Source organism: Stegodyphus dumicola, chromosome X2 (genome assembly GCF_044657685.1).
Source record: "Stegodyphus dumicola isolate Sdum_Otavi_A_Nest chromosome X2, ASM4465768v1".
In the NCBI taxonomy this organism is placed as follows: domain Eukaryota; kingdom Metazoa; phylum Arthropoda; class Arachnida; order Araneae; family Eresidae; genus Stegodyphus; species Stegodyphus dumicola.
In genome coordinates, this window is record NC_140781.1 from 123,489,300 (window position 1) to 123,509,234 (window position 19,935).

Genomic DNA, 19,935 nt, shown 5'->3' on the forward strand with positions numbered 1-19,935 from the left:
ATGTCTTTAATATGAATTTCTACCTTGTTTTAAATTTTAGAACACTATTAGACATAACTTTACCAAATATAAGTGAATACCCTGAAAATAGTCTTAAATTTTAAACATTATAGTACTCAATCCATTTTTGCTCTTCAAACTAGATTTCACAAGCCCTTCGTAGGCTAGCTAAACAACTGTTCAAAGTTGTTAGGATTGTAGTGAGCTTCTACTCAATGATTAATGCTTTAAACTTAGTGATTTTGGTATTTATGATGTTCATTGCTTGTTAAAGAGAATTTGCCTTATCACAGATTTTCTCTTTCAGCTACATATAGTTTTCCTTACCTACCTTGTTTCAACGCCATTATTTATTTCAATACAGTGTCAATTTCTTTCCATACATATGGCATAATTATTAAGAAGAGGACTGTAGTGAGCTTCTGCTCAATGATTAATGTTTTAGACTTAGTGATTTTGGTATTTATGATGTTTATTGCTTGTTAAAGAGAATTTGCCTTATCACAGATTTTTTCTTTCAGCTACATATAGCTATTTACCTTGTTTCAAAGCCATTATTTATTTCAATACAGTGTCAATTTCTTTCTGTACATATGGCATAGTTATTAAGAACTCTAGGAACACATAGAGGATGAGAGCAATTATTTGTGGATAAGCTAGATCAAATTCAGCTCATTTTCTTCCTACTTCTCTCATATTGAGTCGGTGTGCAAGTCCGTGCCGTTCTTAATTAGGTTGGCAACAATGCATTGTGGAGCCTTCATTTTTTGGGTTACTCAATTGTTTCTTTTCAATCTGAAGTTTGACTGTTGTGAACAGAAGATGAAGCATCAAGTAGAGAAAAATGAACACTTCTGACACATTTATCACTCCTTCTGACTACCACATTTTAATCCCCTCTCTCTTTAACAATGTTCAGAACAAGAGTTTCATGATGATTTTCTTAGCAAATGGCTAAAAGATTTCTTTAACTCGAAACCACGATAGTTCTACAAGAGAAGAATTGGACGTCTACCTGAATACCATGTTATTGTGGTACTGTTACTGCTTTCAAGTGTATCTTATACTAATAAAATCAATGGGGGATAAAAACGGCACCTCATTGAAAAACGGCATTAACTTATGCATGCAACAATTGTAAATAAGAAAGACTCAAAATGTTTTATCATGTTTATCATACATTTCCTTCACAGTCTGACAAATTTCAACTTAGGTATTGTAATTAACAATATTTGAAACTTACATATAAACTGCAATGAAGGAGAGCTTGGAGAAAATGAGCCTACAGAGAAAAAAAAAACATTTTAACATAAGTTAAAAGCTGCAGTGATTTTCTTATAATGGGAAACCAAGTATTTCCTTCTTCAGCATCAATGATGTCCTACTTGCTCACTGTTGCTATGCTTACTTCCTAATCTCATGTACTTGTATAATGTAAATTATTAAAGCATTGTAAATTAAGGGTTGGGAAAAAGTTTATATGCTAAATATAAATGAAGGAAAGTATACATAGTCTTTACTCTATGGTAAAAACTCCATACCTGTATCTAGTTTTTTTTTTTCCCTATTATATCTATTTCCTGTTCTTTTACAGTATATCTTACGTGAGGTGAAAAAAAACATATGCATATTCTGCTATTTTGTAACATAAATATGCATAATTAATACACAGAAATAAGAAACTGATTATCTTTTCCAAAACCAGTATGTGTTAAACATGTAAAAGTATCTTTCTCAAAGCAATGACTTTTCCATGATGTGACAATATTGGGTATGTGCATATTATAATAAAAACAGAAGAATTTTTAACTTACTTCTCAGGAATACAGATCCCATGCACTTGCATTTCTTTGATGAAGTCAGAAGAATTATTGCAAAGAGGACATTTAAAAAAATAAAAGCCGGCACTCAGGGCATATTTCTACAAAATAAAAAATCAAATTTATTTAAGGCTATTATAATTACTATAATTATTATTTTTAATCTTTGCACAATTTACTTTTTTTCCCCAAATATCAGCTTAAAATAAAAATCCTGGGCTTTGAAAAATGTAAACAAATGGAAAAAATTCTACTTATGTAAGTAAGGAAAATCAAATTAAAGACATCATAATCAAAGAATAACATTTAATTATCTTTTTAAGCAAAGTAATAACTAAAACTTTTTAATCAATAATTTTAGGAAAAAAGTTTCCAAACACATTTTTCATCAGATCTTAATTTTTACACAGATTTCAATCTTTAAATTACAGTCTTCTTAATCTTTAAATTATCTAACAGTCACAAGGGTCTTAAAGTTTGTCTGCTATGTTACACCTGTGCATCAATTTACTGGAAGAAGAATAAGTCATATTCTAATTTGACAGAAAAACTATTAACAATTCACTTATATTTTTAAGCAATTTATAATAAAGAATAAATTCACTTGATTTTGTAAATAAAATCAGCATTTAAAACATGCACAAACTTTTTTTAAAAAAGGCATAGCTTTTTGGTTGATATTAGTCTCGCATTTCATATACTTGATATTATTCTTCGTATTTATTCGGAGACAATGGAAAATAGAAAATTAATAGCTGCACACTTAATTTATTGTTACAGTTCAGCAATTTGTTTTTAATGGATGATTTAACAATGTTTATATATTCCAGGTTAAACACAATTAAATTACTGTTGTGTATGGAAACAGTTCTTAAATACTGCAGTATACAACTATTATTGACTGCAGTTAACCCACACATTTTCTTCTCTTTTTAAGAAGAAAACTTTTCCATAAAAATTCTGCTTTATTCTGATGGTTTGTAACAGTCGTTTTTATCACTCTGCAAAAAACAAATTTGTTTATACATGGTCCAATTAATCTACCCCCAGCTGATTGGAAGTTTACTGTATTGAAGAATGCAAAAGAATGCGTATAATAATTTCACAAATATAATTCACAAGTAAAACTTAATAAACAAATTAATTTATCATTTAATTTAATCAATTTCAGCTTCATTACTATTCCCAGTACAAGAAGTCGTAAATAAAGTTAAAATGAATGTGTCATATAGTTCACGTTCTCTTAAAGTTATACCATGGAACATTTATTACTAGTTCCTCAATATTATATTTTACAATGTTTTTGTGTGTGAATTTTACAAATGTAGTTAATGCTTTGCCAGCCTCATGCCATGCAATCTTGATTGAATCGTCTTTTTCATCACTATAAATTTCTTTTCTTACCTATGTATTCAGTACACTTTGGGTGCTGTTCTGTTATCAGGACCTGGTCCAGAAATGTATGAATGCATGCATGTATGTGTGCATACACATGTTCATGTATCAGGGTTCGTACACATTTCTGCACATGGAAATTAAGTACTTTTAAGGACTATTAATGGAAAAAATTAAGGACCTGTCAGCAAAAGGGAACTGAATACATTCAATTAAAGATACACATTTCTGCACATGGAAATTAAGTACTTCTAAGGACTATTAATGGAAAAAATTAAGGACCTGTCAGCAAAAGAGAACTGAAATATCAGGAATTGTAAATATTAATATTCCTCACACCTCCGTTTGCTTTTACGGCATCATAAACAGTTTGCAGTGCTGTTGAAGAATCTTTCTGAAGGTAATCTACCAACATATCTTTATTAACTGACAAACCACTTTCTACCGTCACATGTCGTGATAAAATTAGAAATAGTCTTATCCCTTTATCCATTCAAAAGTTCCTCAAAATTTGAATTATTAATCAAGTCCTTGTAAAAGTGATCAAGTTGCATTGCAGCATAGTTAACAAAAATGTCTTTCCAAACACCTTTAAGCTGCACTTTTGATTTATCTACATTGTGGATTAATCCACTCACTTTCATACAGGAATATGCAGTAACCTCTCCATACTTTTCTCACATAAAAATTCATTACATGTAACATGCTTAGGATCTAATGAAGAAATATGTTTGATCAAGCTATATTTAAATGCGCTTCTTTCAATTATTTTTGATGCAAACTTAAGCAAAAAGGTTCTGCTCCGAGTTGTGAATTCTCTTTCCTTTACATCAGACACTCCACTTTTAGCTAAACTTGCAGCAGCAATACCCACATCTATATCACCTGCATCTCCAACTTTACAATAAATGATATGATTCAGAATATCTACGTTTATCAACTTTTCAGGAACTTTTTCCTTTTGCAATAAATCTCTTTCGACAAATTTTCTGAGAAGCTGACTTAGCATACTATGGAAAGTTGTAGATAGAAAGGAGCACATACAATCAACTGTCTGAAATAATTTTAGAAATGAATGCAGAACTCCCACAACAAAAATATAAAAAAAAAGACATTTTTGCCAAGAAGCTTATCTGTAACAGCTTCTCTATGTCTTTCAACTGACACAGTCTTTGACACAGGGTTGCCACTCAAACAGGAGAATGAAATTCCCTGACTTTTCCAGGTGTGTTTTAAGAATATTCCAGTCTATCCGTGTAGTGTGTGTTAGTTGTGCTAAAGGTAAATTATGGTGCTACTTGATAACACAAAATTTGCTAATTACATATGTTTATATATACAGTGGTGGCCAAAATTGTGGACACTTTTGGAAATTTTTATGTTTTTGAACTTTGTATGCTTATAGAATAAGTTACGTTTCGCAAAATGCAAACTTGTATATATCATTTTAAAGAGAATTTATTACTGAATTCAATACAAAACACAAAATTCAATTATTTGCAATACAAAAAGTTATATGTACTTTAAATAAAAAACACAGTTATGAAGTGGTTTGTAATGTCGAGCTTTCCTGGCCAATCGCTGATCTTGTTCTGAGAACCAATCAAATGTTAGTAACTGCCAGTAGAAGCTGAGATCATGTTTACACTTGAAACAATTCATTATTTTGCTTTGTTCTCTAAAAGGAGGACCTGTTTCTTATACACTGCAATTACAAGTAGGAATTTTTGTAAAAATTTTTAATATTTAGTCAAGAAGCAATGACATCAAATAAAAGAGTAGATTGGACACCTAGAAAGAGATGTAATGTTATTGTGTTACGAGAAAGTGGTCTTTCCTATGCTGAAATTGCAAGACAGGTGGGTGGTTCAGTGACTACATCTGGAGTCCGAAAGTTTTGTTCACGGTATCAGGAGATAAATTCAATAAAAAACAAAGAAGGAAAAGTTCGAAAAAGGTGCACCACATCTATTGATGACAGAAGAATAAAAAGACTATGTCTCCAAGATAGAAAAATGTCATCAGCGGCCATCAGAAGTGATTTGAATGATGCTGGTGTTTCTGTCAGTTCAAGAACAATCAGGAGAAGATTAACAGATGTTGGACTGAGAGGTAGAATTCCACGAAAAAAGCCTTATCTTAATTTTCAGCAATGAAAAAAACACTACAGTGGGCAAAGGAACACATTAATTGGACAGATGATCAGTGGTCACAAGTTATATGGAGCGATGAAACTAAGATATCGTTATTTGGTAGTGATGGGCGAAAATAAGTAAGATGTAGAATAGGAGAAGAGCTACATCCTGATTGCATTCAAGCAACTGTGAAGAACCCAGTTAGTGCTATGATTTGGTCATGCATGTCAGCAGATGGTATTGGTCGCGTTCATGTCATTGATGGGACACTGAATGCCAGAAAATACATTGCCACTATTCTAGAACCAAAACTTCTACCTTCCATCAGAGATCTCTTTCGCAACAATGCTTCATTTATTTTTCAGCGGGATTCTGCTCCTTGCCACACGACCAAAATATCGAAAGAGTAGTTTCATACAAAGAGCATTAAATCGTTATCACGTCCAGGAAACAGTCCTGACCTCAATCCTATCGAAAATTTGTGGCACCCTTTGAAAACTCTTGTCCGAATGAGGCACCCATCAAATAAAAGGGAACTAATTGAGGCTATAATTGTTTCCTGGCATCATGTAATAACAAAAGAAGAGCTTAAAACTCTTATCAGCTCAATGAAACTTTGATGTGAAGCTGTAATCAAAAATAAAGGGTACCCTACTAAGTACTGATAATTCACTGCAATCATCACTATCTAATGTATATCGATAACTATTATCGTTTAACTTTTTTTGTATTGCAAATAATTGAATTTCGTGTTTAGTATTGAATTCAGTAATAAATTCTCTTTAAAATGATATATACAAGTTTGCATTTTGTGAAACGTAACGTTTTCTATAAGCATACAAAGTTCAAAAACATAAAAATTTCCAAAAGTGTCCACAATTTCGGCCACCACTGAATATAAAAGTCATATGCAATTAGCATAAGTATATTACCCAAAAAATTACTATTATGACTACAACAGGAGTTATTTCCATTTTCATCAATAACTTTCATTTATGAAAGAAATTAAATGCTTACAATGCATTCCATTTAAACAAAATCAGAAATGAAATTCGTTGAATTTTTAATGCAATATATGAATTTTTAAACCTAAGATTTTCTTCACCATTAATTGTAATAAAATCATGAATGATATTAAAAAGTATTATAGAAAAATTCTGGAATGGAAGTTATTGTTCCCAAAATGGCAGTGCGGGGGCCATTTATATCTATCCTATTCAATTAATAATTTATTTCCTAAACAGTATTGATTAATTGATTATATTATCTCCTAAGTTTAATTAAAGTAGAATTATTTTAAAAGTGTGCATCCATACTGGTAAGTTATATTTTGAAAGATGTTTTGAAGTAATTACTCAATATCATGACTCTTGACAAATGGAAAACCTACCTAAAATGCACACTTTTTCATAACTACATCAAGTTTCAAAATCAACTTTTTAAACAAGTCAGAGGATTGCCAATGGGCTTACATTCCAGCACCTCGATCTGTAATATCTTTTTATTTGTCAAAGAATTTAACTTCCAAAAAAATCTACAACCACAAGAGTTAAATTACTACAAACACACCTACAGATATATTGATGACCATATTACAATTAATAATTTTGGTAAAATTGAAAGCTCCGACATTTATCCGAATTGTCTTAAACTTAATAAAACTAATAATTCACAAAATAGCATAGACTTTCTAGATCTTCAAATCACTAACTACAAAAAAATTTTACTTTTTGACAAAACAAGAAACTTCAATTTCAATACTAACAAATTAATAAATTGGAACTCCAACATATCCAAAAAAGTAATTAACAATACTATAATTAATCAAATACAACGAATTAAAACTATATGCACAGATACAATAGATTTACAATGCGAAATTTTGATCCTTATCAAAATTCTCAAAAATAATCTAATTCCCTTTCAATTTATCAACCATTGCCTTAAAAGAGCAGGCGTTAAATACTCACTCTAAATCATTTAACTGATAGGGATATGATAATTTATTCCTAAACCTGAGAAGGCGGTATAAGTTGGATGACTGTCAGTTGAAAGATTTGTATATAGTGTAATTACTCAATTGTATATATTGTAAAAAGCTAATTGTCTTCAGACATATACTGTTACTAAAAAAATGGGCCTATTTCCTGCCTTTAGACTGTCTATTAGCTCTTGGACAGCGAAAATGCCTTTTTCCTTTCTTAAATTCTTAATCATTGCGACACGACAATTAGCCAGAAATTAATTAATTTCCATTCACTAGTATTTTCAAAAAAATCTTAACAGACGGTCTCTCTCAGATAAGAACTCCACAAAATACATCCCTCAAGAATTCAAAGTCCCACCCACTACCATAAATTACTTCACCCAAGTCTTACCGACTGATATTATTCAAAGCCCCTACTGTCGCTAAGAATTTTCGGACACCCTACACTTCTGAGTCAGACACGAAGAGAACACTTTGCCAACTCCCCCACTAGAAAGAATGTAAGTTACTTAATACCTTTCTGGCCTTTATATCTTCATGTACACTCACGTTTGTGAAAATTGCAACACCAAGAAGGAATCGTCATAATTGAATGCAATTTAATACACAGTTGAGTGGTAGTGGTACAAATAAATGATTAAATGTTTAAAGCAAACAAACAAGAACAAGAGATCAGAATCAGTATTTTGTGTGGCCACCACGCGCCGCAATAAGTGCTGCTACACGACGTGGCATGGAGTCAAACAAAGTTTGAATGTCTGACTGAGGAAGAGCATTCCATATCGTTTGTACGCGTACCCAAAGTTCGTCTGCAGACGCAACAGAACGAGGATCACGAGCAAGACGCCGACCAATGACATCCCACACATGTTCAATTGGCGACATATCCGGGGAACACGCAGGCCAAGGAAGAAGCTGTACCTGCTGCGCTGCAAAGAAGGATTTAACAATCCGAGCAGTATGAGGGCGGGCATTGTCCTGTTGAAATACAGCGCCTGGCAAGCTTTGAAGGAAGGGAACAGCTTCGGACTGTAGAACTTCACGGATATACCGGTTGCTGTTCAGATTGCCCACAATTCGTAGCAATTGAGATCGTCTATGATATGCTATGGCGCCCCAGACCATAACTCCGGGTGTTCGTCCACTGTGGCGTTCGATAATGCACTCCGGAAGGTGGCGTTCACCGGCATAGCGTCTGACACGAATGCGGCCATCATGGTACCACAAATTAAAGCGGGATTCGTCAGAAAACACGACATGCTGCCAATCAGCACGCCAGTCTCTATGCTGATTGGCCCATTGTAGCCGCAGGCGGCGATGGTCGTGCGTTAGGGGGATCCTGTATAAAGGAGTCCGTGCTCGCAGTCCACACTGCAGCAGACGTCTACGAATTGATGAAGCACACAATGAAACACCTGTAGCTATTGACCACAGTGCTGCCAATTGTCTAGAGGAAGCTGTACGGTCCGTCCGCGCCATGCGGACCAGGTGTCTATCATCGCGAGCTGACGTCACATTTCGGGGTCCACTCCCGGATTTTTGAGTTGTCCGACACTCGTCCGTCCACTGCTTCCAAACGCGCATCACTGTGCTGCTGTTACGCTGCACACGAGAGGCTACTGCACGATACGACAATCCAGCTTCACGAAGGCCGATGATTCTCCCTCGTTCAAACTCTGTAAGTTGTTCAAATCTCGCTCTCTTTCGTGGAGGAGGCATAAGTACAGGTTGAGTTAACGTTTACCACTAGCAGATAACCACCGATAACCATACACGCCTCGCTACAGCCGTCTATTTATTCGGTTCCATCAGCCGTTCAGAGGGCGCTGCTCAGCATACGCATGCGCTACGGATTTGCAATTCTAATCATTTCCATATCATGCGCTACTTTGCATTTCCTGAAAATTTCAGCTCACTCGCGTAAGTCCTTCATGGTGTCGCAATTTTCACAAACGTGAGTGTACATTCACTGATCTTATTTATATTATTTTCTATATTATTTTTATGTTTTCTTTGATTTGTTTTTACTAAGTTTGCATTATTTATCTTTTTTATAATCTTCTATGTTTATTTCAACTTTACTTTGAATTCGTTTTCATAATGACAATTTCCAATGTTTAATTTCTACAAATAATATAGTACTCAAATACATAAAGATGATAGTGTCGGGGACGGTTACTCGAGTTTTACAGGATTTCTCTACAGTAATTGATTTTTACTCCAAATTGAATCGACTAAAATGCTTCATGAGAATAAGTTCTTTGAGTAGCAACTATTCGCGGAATTTTTTGGCCTGACTAGAATTGCCGGTTTGGCTTTAACTTATAACTCGAGTAAAGACGAAACACTTTCATATTTACGTATTTTTATCAATTATTGTTCATTGAATGGGAGTTGGTTTGTTCCCCTTGAAAAGTCAACTAATTTCCGATCAATGACAATAATTACATGTTTTAATTTTTCCTTTTACAATTGAAATATTATTCTTTATGATGATTTAACTCCAGTCACATTATTAACATTATTAACATTTTTTAAAACATTATTAACATTTTGTTTTCAAATTACTTCAAAACATCTTTCAAAATATAACTGACCAGTATGGATGCACACTTTTAAAATAATTCTACTTTAATTAAACTTAGGAGATAATATAATCAATTAACCAATAGTGTTTAGAAAATAAATTATTATTAACTAACTTTGCAGCAATTGCGCAAGTAATAATAACTTGTATTCGCACTAAATGGATTTAAGTTCATACAGCATTTGATATGCTAAATAGCAGCTATTAGCGCTATTTATCTCTTACCTAATGTACCCACTTTATATATTATCTCCATCCTTTTTAAGTTTTAAAGTTCTTATACAAAAACTTTACTGTATTGAAGGTTAGCAGCCTCCTTACTTTTATATCTTGCTAGTTTAACTCATACTGAAATCACTAAATGTCATTCCACTAGATGACAAACTTGAAAATTTAACGCCATGCCTGCTACAGGTAAACCCAAAAAACAATTTCTATGAAAAACATTTAACTGTATTTACACGATTACATGCGGCACTTGACATATTAAATATATAGGACAGACTCAAAACAATCTTAACTTTTGAATCAATAACCATAGAGCTCAAATCAAAAAATTCAACGCACAAAAAAAGTAGCATTAAAATAAATACACCATCACAACTTAATACAGCAAAATTAGAACACTTTAAACACCATGACTTCAACTCTATTCAACTTCAGATACAAGATATAATACTAATTCAGAAGTCAAACAACAAAAATCAGCGTTATATTCACAAAATTTTCACAGGACTAGTTTCGATGGTTTTAGCGAACCATCATCTTCAGCTGCAAAACCGAAAATGAACAAGATAGGAAATAATGATTAGATAAGATAAGAAAGCCTGGACAAGAATAAGCAAGTGGCGCCATCTGTTGGCGAAACCAGAACTAAAACATAATTTCTCTAAAAGCCGAAGGCAAATTTGGATTGGAATTAGGATCGTTAACTAGAACAGAAAGATTTTTATGAATGTGAAATGCCTCTAGAAAATCCAGTTCTCCAATGGAAGATGTTTTTTGAATAATTTTGGCAGCAGAAAAATTGAAAGTGTGATTTTCGGACCAACAATGTTGAGCAACAGAAGACTTCTGTGTTTCCTTTTTTCTAACATATGCCTCATGTTCTTTGACGCGAAATTTTAAGGCTCTCTTAGTTTGACCAATGTAAATTAAACCACACTGGCAAGGAATCCTATAAATACCCCAGGAATTCATATCCGGAATGGGGTCCTTGAGTATAGAAGTTGGAATTTTATTGATGGGAGAATAAACAACCCGAAAGTTAAATTTCTGCAAAATATGTGCAACTTTATAGCTAATTGATGGAAAGAAGGGAATGACAACAGAATTTTTATAATCTCCTAAAATAAGAGTGTGGCTTTTAGTGTGTTGAGATGACAATTTTTTAACTGCTTGATTAATAATGTTGGGTGAAAAGCCCCTGTCAATAGCTATTGCTTTTAAATAATTTAGTTCTTCATCAAGGGCTAGTTTGGAGGAGCAAACTTGAAGAGCACGGAAAACATAGGAATAAAATGAAGCTAACTTTTGTTTAGTCGGATGACATGAGTTAAAGTGTGGTGGAAGGCAAACCGATGAAGGTTTACGGTAAACTGTAGTACTGAAGTTGGATGTGTTACGTGTGACCAGAATATCGAGAAACGGAAGAGAATTGCAAGTCTCAAGTTCAAAAGTGAACTGAATAGCAGGATCAATAGAATTCATTCTTGAAAGAACTTTATTTAAATCATCTTTATTACCTTCAAACAGGGTAAAAGTATCGTCTACGTAGCGGAACCATGCCGGGAAGTTTAAAGTTTCAAACAATTTTGATTCATAATAATGCATGTAGATATCAGCCAGGATGGGACTGAGGGGGCTTCCCATGGCTAATCCCTCAGTTTGCTTGTAATATTTATTTTGGAAAACAAAATGTGTTTGTTTCAAACAGAGTTGAGTGAGAGAAATTAGCTCATCAATTTCGATGCAAGAGAAATGAAATTCGCGAAGTCTGGTTTCTAGACATCTTAATGCACCCTCCACTGGGACATTGGTGAATAATGATTTTACATCAAAAGAAACCATGAGTAAATTACTAGGAGAAATGTTTTTAACATTTTTTACAAACTCTATTGAACTTTTTATGGTGTAAATGTTATTGTCTAATAGAGTGGAAAATCTAGAAACTAAATATTTAGCTAATGGATACGAGGAAGTACCTAAATTTGATACAACAGGGCGGAAAGGAATACCACCTTTATGAATTTTGGGAAGAGCATATAATCTGGCACAATTCGCAACAGATGGGATAAGCGAATGTTTTAAGTTGCTTGAAATGATTTGCGAAAATTTGATCGCAGTTTTTATTTTGGATAAGTCCGAAGGTGAAGGATCTTTAGGGATCGGATTATATGGTCCTTCGTTTAAGAGTTTAGTGACACCATCGATGTAAGTGTTCTTATCCATGACGACTATCTGGCCACCTTTGTCGGCCTTTGAAATGATAATATCCGGGTTAGAATGAATTTCGCGCATTGTAGCTCTTTCTCTCGCAGTTAGATTTGGTTTCAAAGGTTTATTATTGAATTTCACATTATGAGCGATAAGATGCCTAATCATTTCTTTCTGTGAATCTGAAACTTTACTGAACTTGAAAGCTTTTTCGATAGGAGCCAAAATCTTTGGAATCGAGGGTTTACAGGTTTGTGAGAAGTTAAAATTATATTTTAGAATTCTCTCTTGTTCTTCTGAAAGACTAACATTAGAAATATTAACTACCGGCTTGATGTTTACAATGGGAAGATTTTTTGAGCTACTTGAACTGGAAGACTGTAAAAGAAGTTTTTCGAATTTAACTGCAAGGGTGTTTTTATGACGGATAACTGCATTCTCCGTTCTAGACCAAGACTTTTGTTCAAGGGCAGTGAATTTTGGATAGGATTTAGCGAGTTCCAGATGAAGCTTATAGAGTTCATGTTCAATTTTGGACAATTGTTGACGTGTATCCCTTATCACGGACCGAAGTAAGTAAGATATAATACCCAATCACAAAACACGAATTTTTCAGGAATCTCTCTATATACTAAAACAACGTTCACTTTATCCATATGGACTTAACACTTATATACATAGTCATAGAGATACTTCTAAGAAGTCTATTTTCAGCCAATTTAAACTCTACAGCATCAAAACGCAGAGAGGAAAAAGAGGAAGCAAAATAAAAAATAATGCGAGATTTTTATCCACTTTGAATACACTTGCATTGAAAAAACAATTGAAATGTTTCTTTGACTCAGACTGCTTTCCCAAGAAACTTCTCAACTGGTTACACTCCTGTACTAATAAATTCCTTATCAAACTAAAAAAATTCATTCAAGAAAGCTACGACGACATACAAATCATTAAAGACATGATTCTTGATTTTAGTCTTTTCAGACTCTCTAATAGTCTCACTCAACGCAAAATTTATTTTTAAGTCAAATCTCTGCATCCACAGTTTGACAATATTCATTTCTCAAGAATCATCAGAGATTGTAAAGATTACTTCCCCGCAGTTGACACAATACCAATGATTGCATTTAAATATCAAAGGACCTTAAGCAACTTGCTTACTAACCACCATGAAATAGATGAAACTGCAGAATGACATTGTAAGACACCAATTTACAGCAATTACGTACATTCTCATCACCAGCACATAATTACTGGCAACCTGAATATCATACAAAACCATCAACTAAAAACACTAATGAGTTATAGTACAAAATTTAGACCAGTCAGAAACATGACTACAAATTACTGTTACAAGACTTTCGAAAACAACATCAACGAATTTATAGTTAAAGCAAGCTATCAACTGAATTTACCCATAGATACCTTCTTAAAATGGAAAGCTAAAATTCTTCAACGCATATCCACAGAAATCAGTCACCTCAAATTTAAAAGTACACTGAATTGGTCGCAACTTACATCAGATATTAATAAATTAAAACAGCTTTTTACTATTACAAAAATAGATAAAGCAACTAATAACTTTAGCATTATATGAAAACAATTCTACACTGAGATTATTCATAAAGAACTTCTCAACGCAACTACTTATCAATTAGCCAACCTTAAAGAAACATCTATAATAAACAGGATTAAAACATTTCATAAGAAACTCAATATTACTTTCAATGCAAACTACAACAGATTTACTAATCTTTATGCGATTCCCAAATTCCATAAAACACCATTAAAATTTAGATTTATAGCTAATGGAACTAATAATTACAAGAAAAATATAGACTATTATTTTTCAATTCAACTTAATAAAATCTGTAAATTTATTTTCAATGATTGTAACACTAATCATAACTATTGCCGGATCATTCATAATAACACTCCTGTCATTAATACCATTCATACCATTCATACCATTAACATCCAAAACATTAACTGCTATGATTTTGAAAACTTATATACCTCACTTCCTCTAGAAGAAATCTATACCAGTCTACTTGACCTACCAAAACTTTTCCCTAATATACTCAATATCATGACTCTTGACAAATGGAAAACCTACCTAAAATGCACACTTTTTCATAACTACATCAAGTTTCAAAATCAACTTTTTAAACAAGTCAGAGGATTGCCAATGGGCTTACATTGCAGCACCTCGATCTGTAATATCTTTTTATTTGTCAAAGAATTTAACTTCCAAAAAAATCTACAACCACAAGAGTTAAATTACTACAAACACACCTACAGATATATTGATGACCTTATTACAATTAATAATTTTGGTAAAATTGAAAACTCCGACATTTATCCGAATTGTCTTAAACTTAATAAAACTAATAATTCACAAAATAGCATAGACTTTCTAGATCTTCAAATCACTAACTACAAAAAAATTTTACTTTTTGACAAAACAAGAAACTTCAATTTCAATACTAACAAATTAATAAATTGGAACTCCAACATATCCAAAAAAGTAATTAACAATACTATAATTAATCAAATACAACGAATTAAAACTATATGCACAGATACAATAGATTTACAACGCGAAATTTTGATCCTTATCAAAATTCTCAAAAATAATCTAATTCCCTTTCAATTTATCAACCATTGCCTTAAAAGAGCAGGCGTTAAATACTCACTCTAAATCATTTAACTGATAGGGATATGATAATTTATTCCTAAACCTGAGAAGGCGGTATAAGTTGGATGACTGTCAGTTGAAAGATTTGTATATAGTGTAATTACTCAATTGTATATATTGTAAAAAGCTAATTGTCTTCAGACATACACTGTTACTAAAAAAATGGGCCTATTTCCTGCCTTTAGACTATCTATTAGCTCTTGGACAGCGAAAATGCCTTTTTCCTTTCTTAAATTCTTAATCATTGCGACACGACAATTAGCCAGAAATTAATTAATTTCCATTCACTAGTATTTTCAAAAAAATCTTAACAGACGGTCTCTCTCAGATAAGAACTCCACAAAATACATCCCTCAAGAATTCAAAGTCCCACCCACTACCATAAATTACTTCACCCAAGTCTTACCGACTGATATTATTCAAAGCCCTTACTGCCGCTAAGAATTTTCGGACACCCTACACTTCTGAGTCAGACACGAAGAGAACACTTTGCCAACTCCCCCACTAGAAAGAATGTAAGTTACTTAATACCTTTCTGGCCTTTATATCTTCATGTACATTCACTGATCTTATTTATATTATTTTCTATATTATTTTTATGTTTCCTTTGATTTGTTTTTACTAGGTTTGCATTATTTATCTTTTTTATAATCTTCTATGTTTATTTCAACTTTACTTTGAATTCGTTTTCATAATGACAATTTCCAATGTTTAATTTCTACAAATAATATAGTACTCAAATACATAAAGATGATAGTGTCGGGGACGGTTACTCGAGTTTTACAGGATTTCTCTACAGTAATTTATTTTTACTCCAAATTGAATTGACTAAAATGCTTCATGAGAATAAGTTCTTTGAGTAGCAACTATTCGCGGAATTATTTGGCCTGACTAGAATTGCCGGTTTGGCTTTAACTTATAACTCGAGTAAAGACGAAACACTTTCATATTTACGTATTTTTATCAATTATTGTTCATTGAACTGGAGTTGGTTTGTTCCCCTTGAAAAGACAACTAATTTCCGATCAATGACAATAATTACATGTTTTAATTTTTCCTTTTACAATTGAAATATTATTCTTCGTGATGATTTAACTCCAGTCCCGATTAAAACATTATTAACATTTTGTTTTCAAATTACTTCAAAACATCTTTCAAAATATAACTTACCAGTATGGATGCACACTTTAAAATAATTCTACTTTAATTAAACTTAGGGGATAATATAATCAATTAATCAATACTGTTTAGGAAATAAATTATTATTAACTAACTTTGCAGCAACTGCGCAAGTAATAATAACTTGTATTCGCACTAAATGGATTTAAGTTCATACAACATTTGATATCCTATTAAATAATATATAAATGGCAAACAATCACCTCAGCGATATTTCAATACTTGCTAAATTCTGAAAGGTTAAAAAAGCATTTTTTTTTTTTTTTTTTTTTTTTTTCTGATGCAAAACTTTTAACATAAGCATACATAATATATGTTACATGTAAATTTTTATTAGAATTTAAAAAAAAAGACATTTAAAATATTTAAACAAAACATTAATAGAAAAAATACTAATGAATAATAAGCACCAAATTAGATTTTGTGTTTTAACTCTGCAATTTGCAAGTCAACTGAAGAAACATCTCTGCTCAATTCTTGTTTTTTTGACTCCAAAATTTTAATCGGTGTCTGTGCTTTCCTTTTGTTTAATAATATTTTTTATGTTTATTATCACACAGTTTTTTGTCTTCAAGTGCTTGATGATATGCACCACGGGCAGATCTAGCATATCGTAACATATCAGGAGTTACATTAACATTCATCACACCTCCATTTACTTTTATAGCATCATAAACAGTTTGCATTGCTGTTAAAGAATTTTCCTGGAGATTTTCCACCAACATATCATTATTAACTGAAAAACCACTTTCTACTGTGGCATTGCCATGTGATAAGATTAGAACTAGTTTTACAAAACTCCAAAGTTCTTTAAAATCTGAGTTATTAATCCTGTCCTTATAAAAGTGATCAAGTTGCATTGCAGTATAATTAACAAAAGTCTCTTTCCAAACACCCTTACTTCTATATAATAATTCTTTAAACTGCACTTTTGTTTTATCTGCAACTGTGGAATTTATCCATTCACTTTCATACAGTATATGCAGTAACCTCTCCATCCTTTCTCACATAAAAATTCATTAGATGTAATGAGTTTAGGATCTAATGAAGAAATGTATTTAACAAAGCTATATTTCAATGGGTTTTTTTCAAATATTTTCGATACCAGTTTAACCAAAAAGGTTCTGCACCCAGTTCTGAATTCTTTTTCCTTAAGAACAGATACTCCACTTTTAGCTAAACTCGCACCAGCAGCAATACCCACATCTATATCTGCAACATTACAATAAATGTTTTGATCCAGAATATATACTTTTATCAGTTTTTCAGGAGTTTTTGCCTCTCGCAGTATATCTCTTTTGACAAATTTGGAGAGAAAATGACTTAGCATACTATGGAAAGTTGTATATAGAAAGGGGCACAAAGGATCAGCTGTCTGAAATGACTTTAGAAATGGATGTAGAACTCCTGGAACAGAAAAAAAGAGATTTTTGCTCCAAATTGAATTGATCCAAATTGAATCGACTAAAATGCTTCATGAGAATAAGTTCTTTGAGTAGCAACTATTCGCGGAATTATTTGGCCTGACTAGAATTGCCGGTTTGGCTTTAACTTATAACTCGAGTAAAGACGAAACACTTTCATATTTACGTATTTTTATCAATTATTGTTCATTGAACGGGAGTTGGTTTGTTCCCCTTGAAAAGTCAACTAATTTCCGATCAATGACAATAATTACATGTTTTAATTTTTCCTTTTACAATTGAAATATTATTCTTCGTGATGATTTAACTCCAGTCCCCGTTAAAACATTATTAACATTTTGTTTTCAAATTACTTCAAAACATCTTTCAAATTACTTCAAAACAACTTTCAAAATATAACTGACCAGTATGGATGCACACTTTTAAAATAATTCTACTTTAATTAAACTTAGGGGATAATATAATGAATTAATCAATACTGTTTAGGAAATAAATTATTATTAACTAACTTTGCAGCAATTGCGCAAGTAATAATAACTTTAAGGCAATGGTTGATACAGTATATGCAAACTCTATTAAGGCAATGGTTGATACAGTATATGCAGTAACCTCTCCATCCTTTTCTCACATAAAATTTCATTAGATGTAATGAGTTTAGGATCTAATGAGGAAATGTATTTGCAGCAATTGCGCAAGTAATAATAACTTTAAGGCAATGGTTGATACAGTATATGCAAACTCTTTTAAGGCAATGGTTGATACAGTATATGCAGTAACATCTCCATCCTTTTCTCACATAAAAATTCATTAGATGTAATGAGTTTAGGATCTAATGAAGAAATGTATTTAGCTTCTCTCAGTCTTTCAACTGACGCAGTTTTTGGTAGTTCGGATGATTCTACATATTTTTTCACATGAAGAAAAATCTCTCTCAGCAACAAGTATGTTTTCATACCATCTTACTTGATAAAACTTTAGCGGAAAAGTCATACAGTTAGTGATGGCAATATAGTCTGCTCGCCGAGCAGGACTGTCTTGAAATACTCTACTATGCATGTTTTTAAATAATGCACTTAAATTCCAGTCAGTAGCTTTATGGCCAGCTCTAAAGGCTCCATGAACAACATGCAAACCACAGGACACAATATCTAATATATGGCAGGCATCATTATTTGCTAAATTTTCTTTCAAATCTCTGAGGAATTTAAGATTGACATTTGGTCCATCCAATGATACTTGCAATATTTTTTTTTATCTAGTTCTGAGGTTCTCTCAAAGAAACTTCTCAGAAGGTCACTGGCAGATGCATGTCCCAAAAAACTTGATGCGAGGGATCTTGTACCGACTTCATTCCTCACACTGTCCCAAAATCTAACAAAAAGGTCCATTTAACCTCTCTGGACAATTCTATTTAATGCTTCATGGAAGCAAATTACAAATTCAGTGGTCTTAAGATAATCAGCATCTTCTTGAAGTATGGAGCTAAACCAGCATCTTTTTGAAGTATGGAGCTAAACCAAATGCCACTAAATATGACATTTTTGTAGGTCCTAGGGTCATAGCTTTAGCTTTACTGCTGTCATCAAACATTTTCTGGAACAGAACAGCAGCATCATTAAATGCATTATGAGAAACAAGTTTCATAGCCCACAGTTATTCCGCAGCTAAAACTTTGTCCTTAGTTACGAAGGAGTTTAAATTTGATGATTCAGCAACTAGTGCCGAAGACTGCTGTGTTTCAAAACTGTTTTTCTCTATGGAGAAATAGTTTTTTAAGTTTTCTGAGTTCATCTTCATAGAAATAATTTTATGCTTTACACTGTTTATGTGGCTTGTGATTGCCTTACTTCCCATATTACTAAGCATGATATTTTTTTTGGCAAAATGTGCATCTTGTCATGTTAGAAGCTCCTTCGATAGGTTGGAACCATGGACTCCACTGAGGATTGAGTAGAATCTGCCCAATCTGGATTAAAAAATGTCTTTTTTTCAGACATTTTGCAGCTAAAGGAAAGAAAGAAAGCTATTTAACATTTTAAAATAAATTCAAGTATTTTATATTTATTTAGCAACATACATAAGTTAAAAATATGCGCACTAAATTTCGTAATGGTGTTATCATACTGCCAGAATTAGTTTCACAAGTATGTCATAGAAAACTGCCTTAAATTTGAAAGTATTAACTAATAAGAAATACATTTAGAAGGAAGAAGCAAAATTAAATGACATAAATAACATTTAAATAAAGTTAATTAATTGAAGATTAAAAAGTGA

At 32.5% G+C, this 19,935-nt stretch overlaps 1 protein-coding gene and 1 pseudogene across 3 annotated transcripts in view; both read right to left on the reverse strand.

The window, feature by feature from the left end:
- LOC118202760 (E3 ubiquitin-protein ligase PHF7-like) overlaps positions 1 to 19,935 on the reverse strand; it is a 122,993-nt gene that overhangs the window by 26,028 nt on the left and 77,030 nt on the right. For all 3 annotated transcript variants that reach the window (XM_085809859.1, XM_085809860.1, XM_085809858.1), the window contains exon 7: positions 1,815 to 1,921. In XM_085809859.1, coding sequence (XP_085665985.1) covers positions 1,815 to 1,921 — 107 coding nt within the window. The remainder of the gene's footprint in view (positions 1 to 1,814; positions 1,922 to 19,935) is intronic.
- Positions 17,047 to 19,064, reverse strand: LOC146992908 (uncharacterized; annotated as a pseudogene).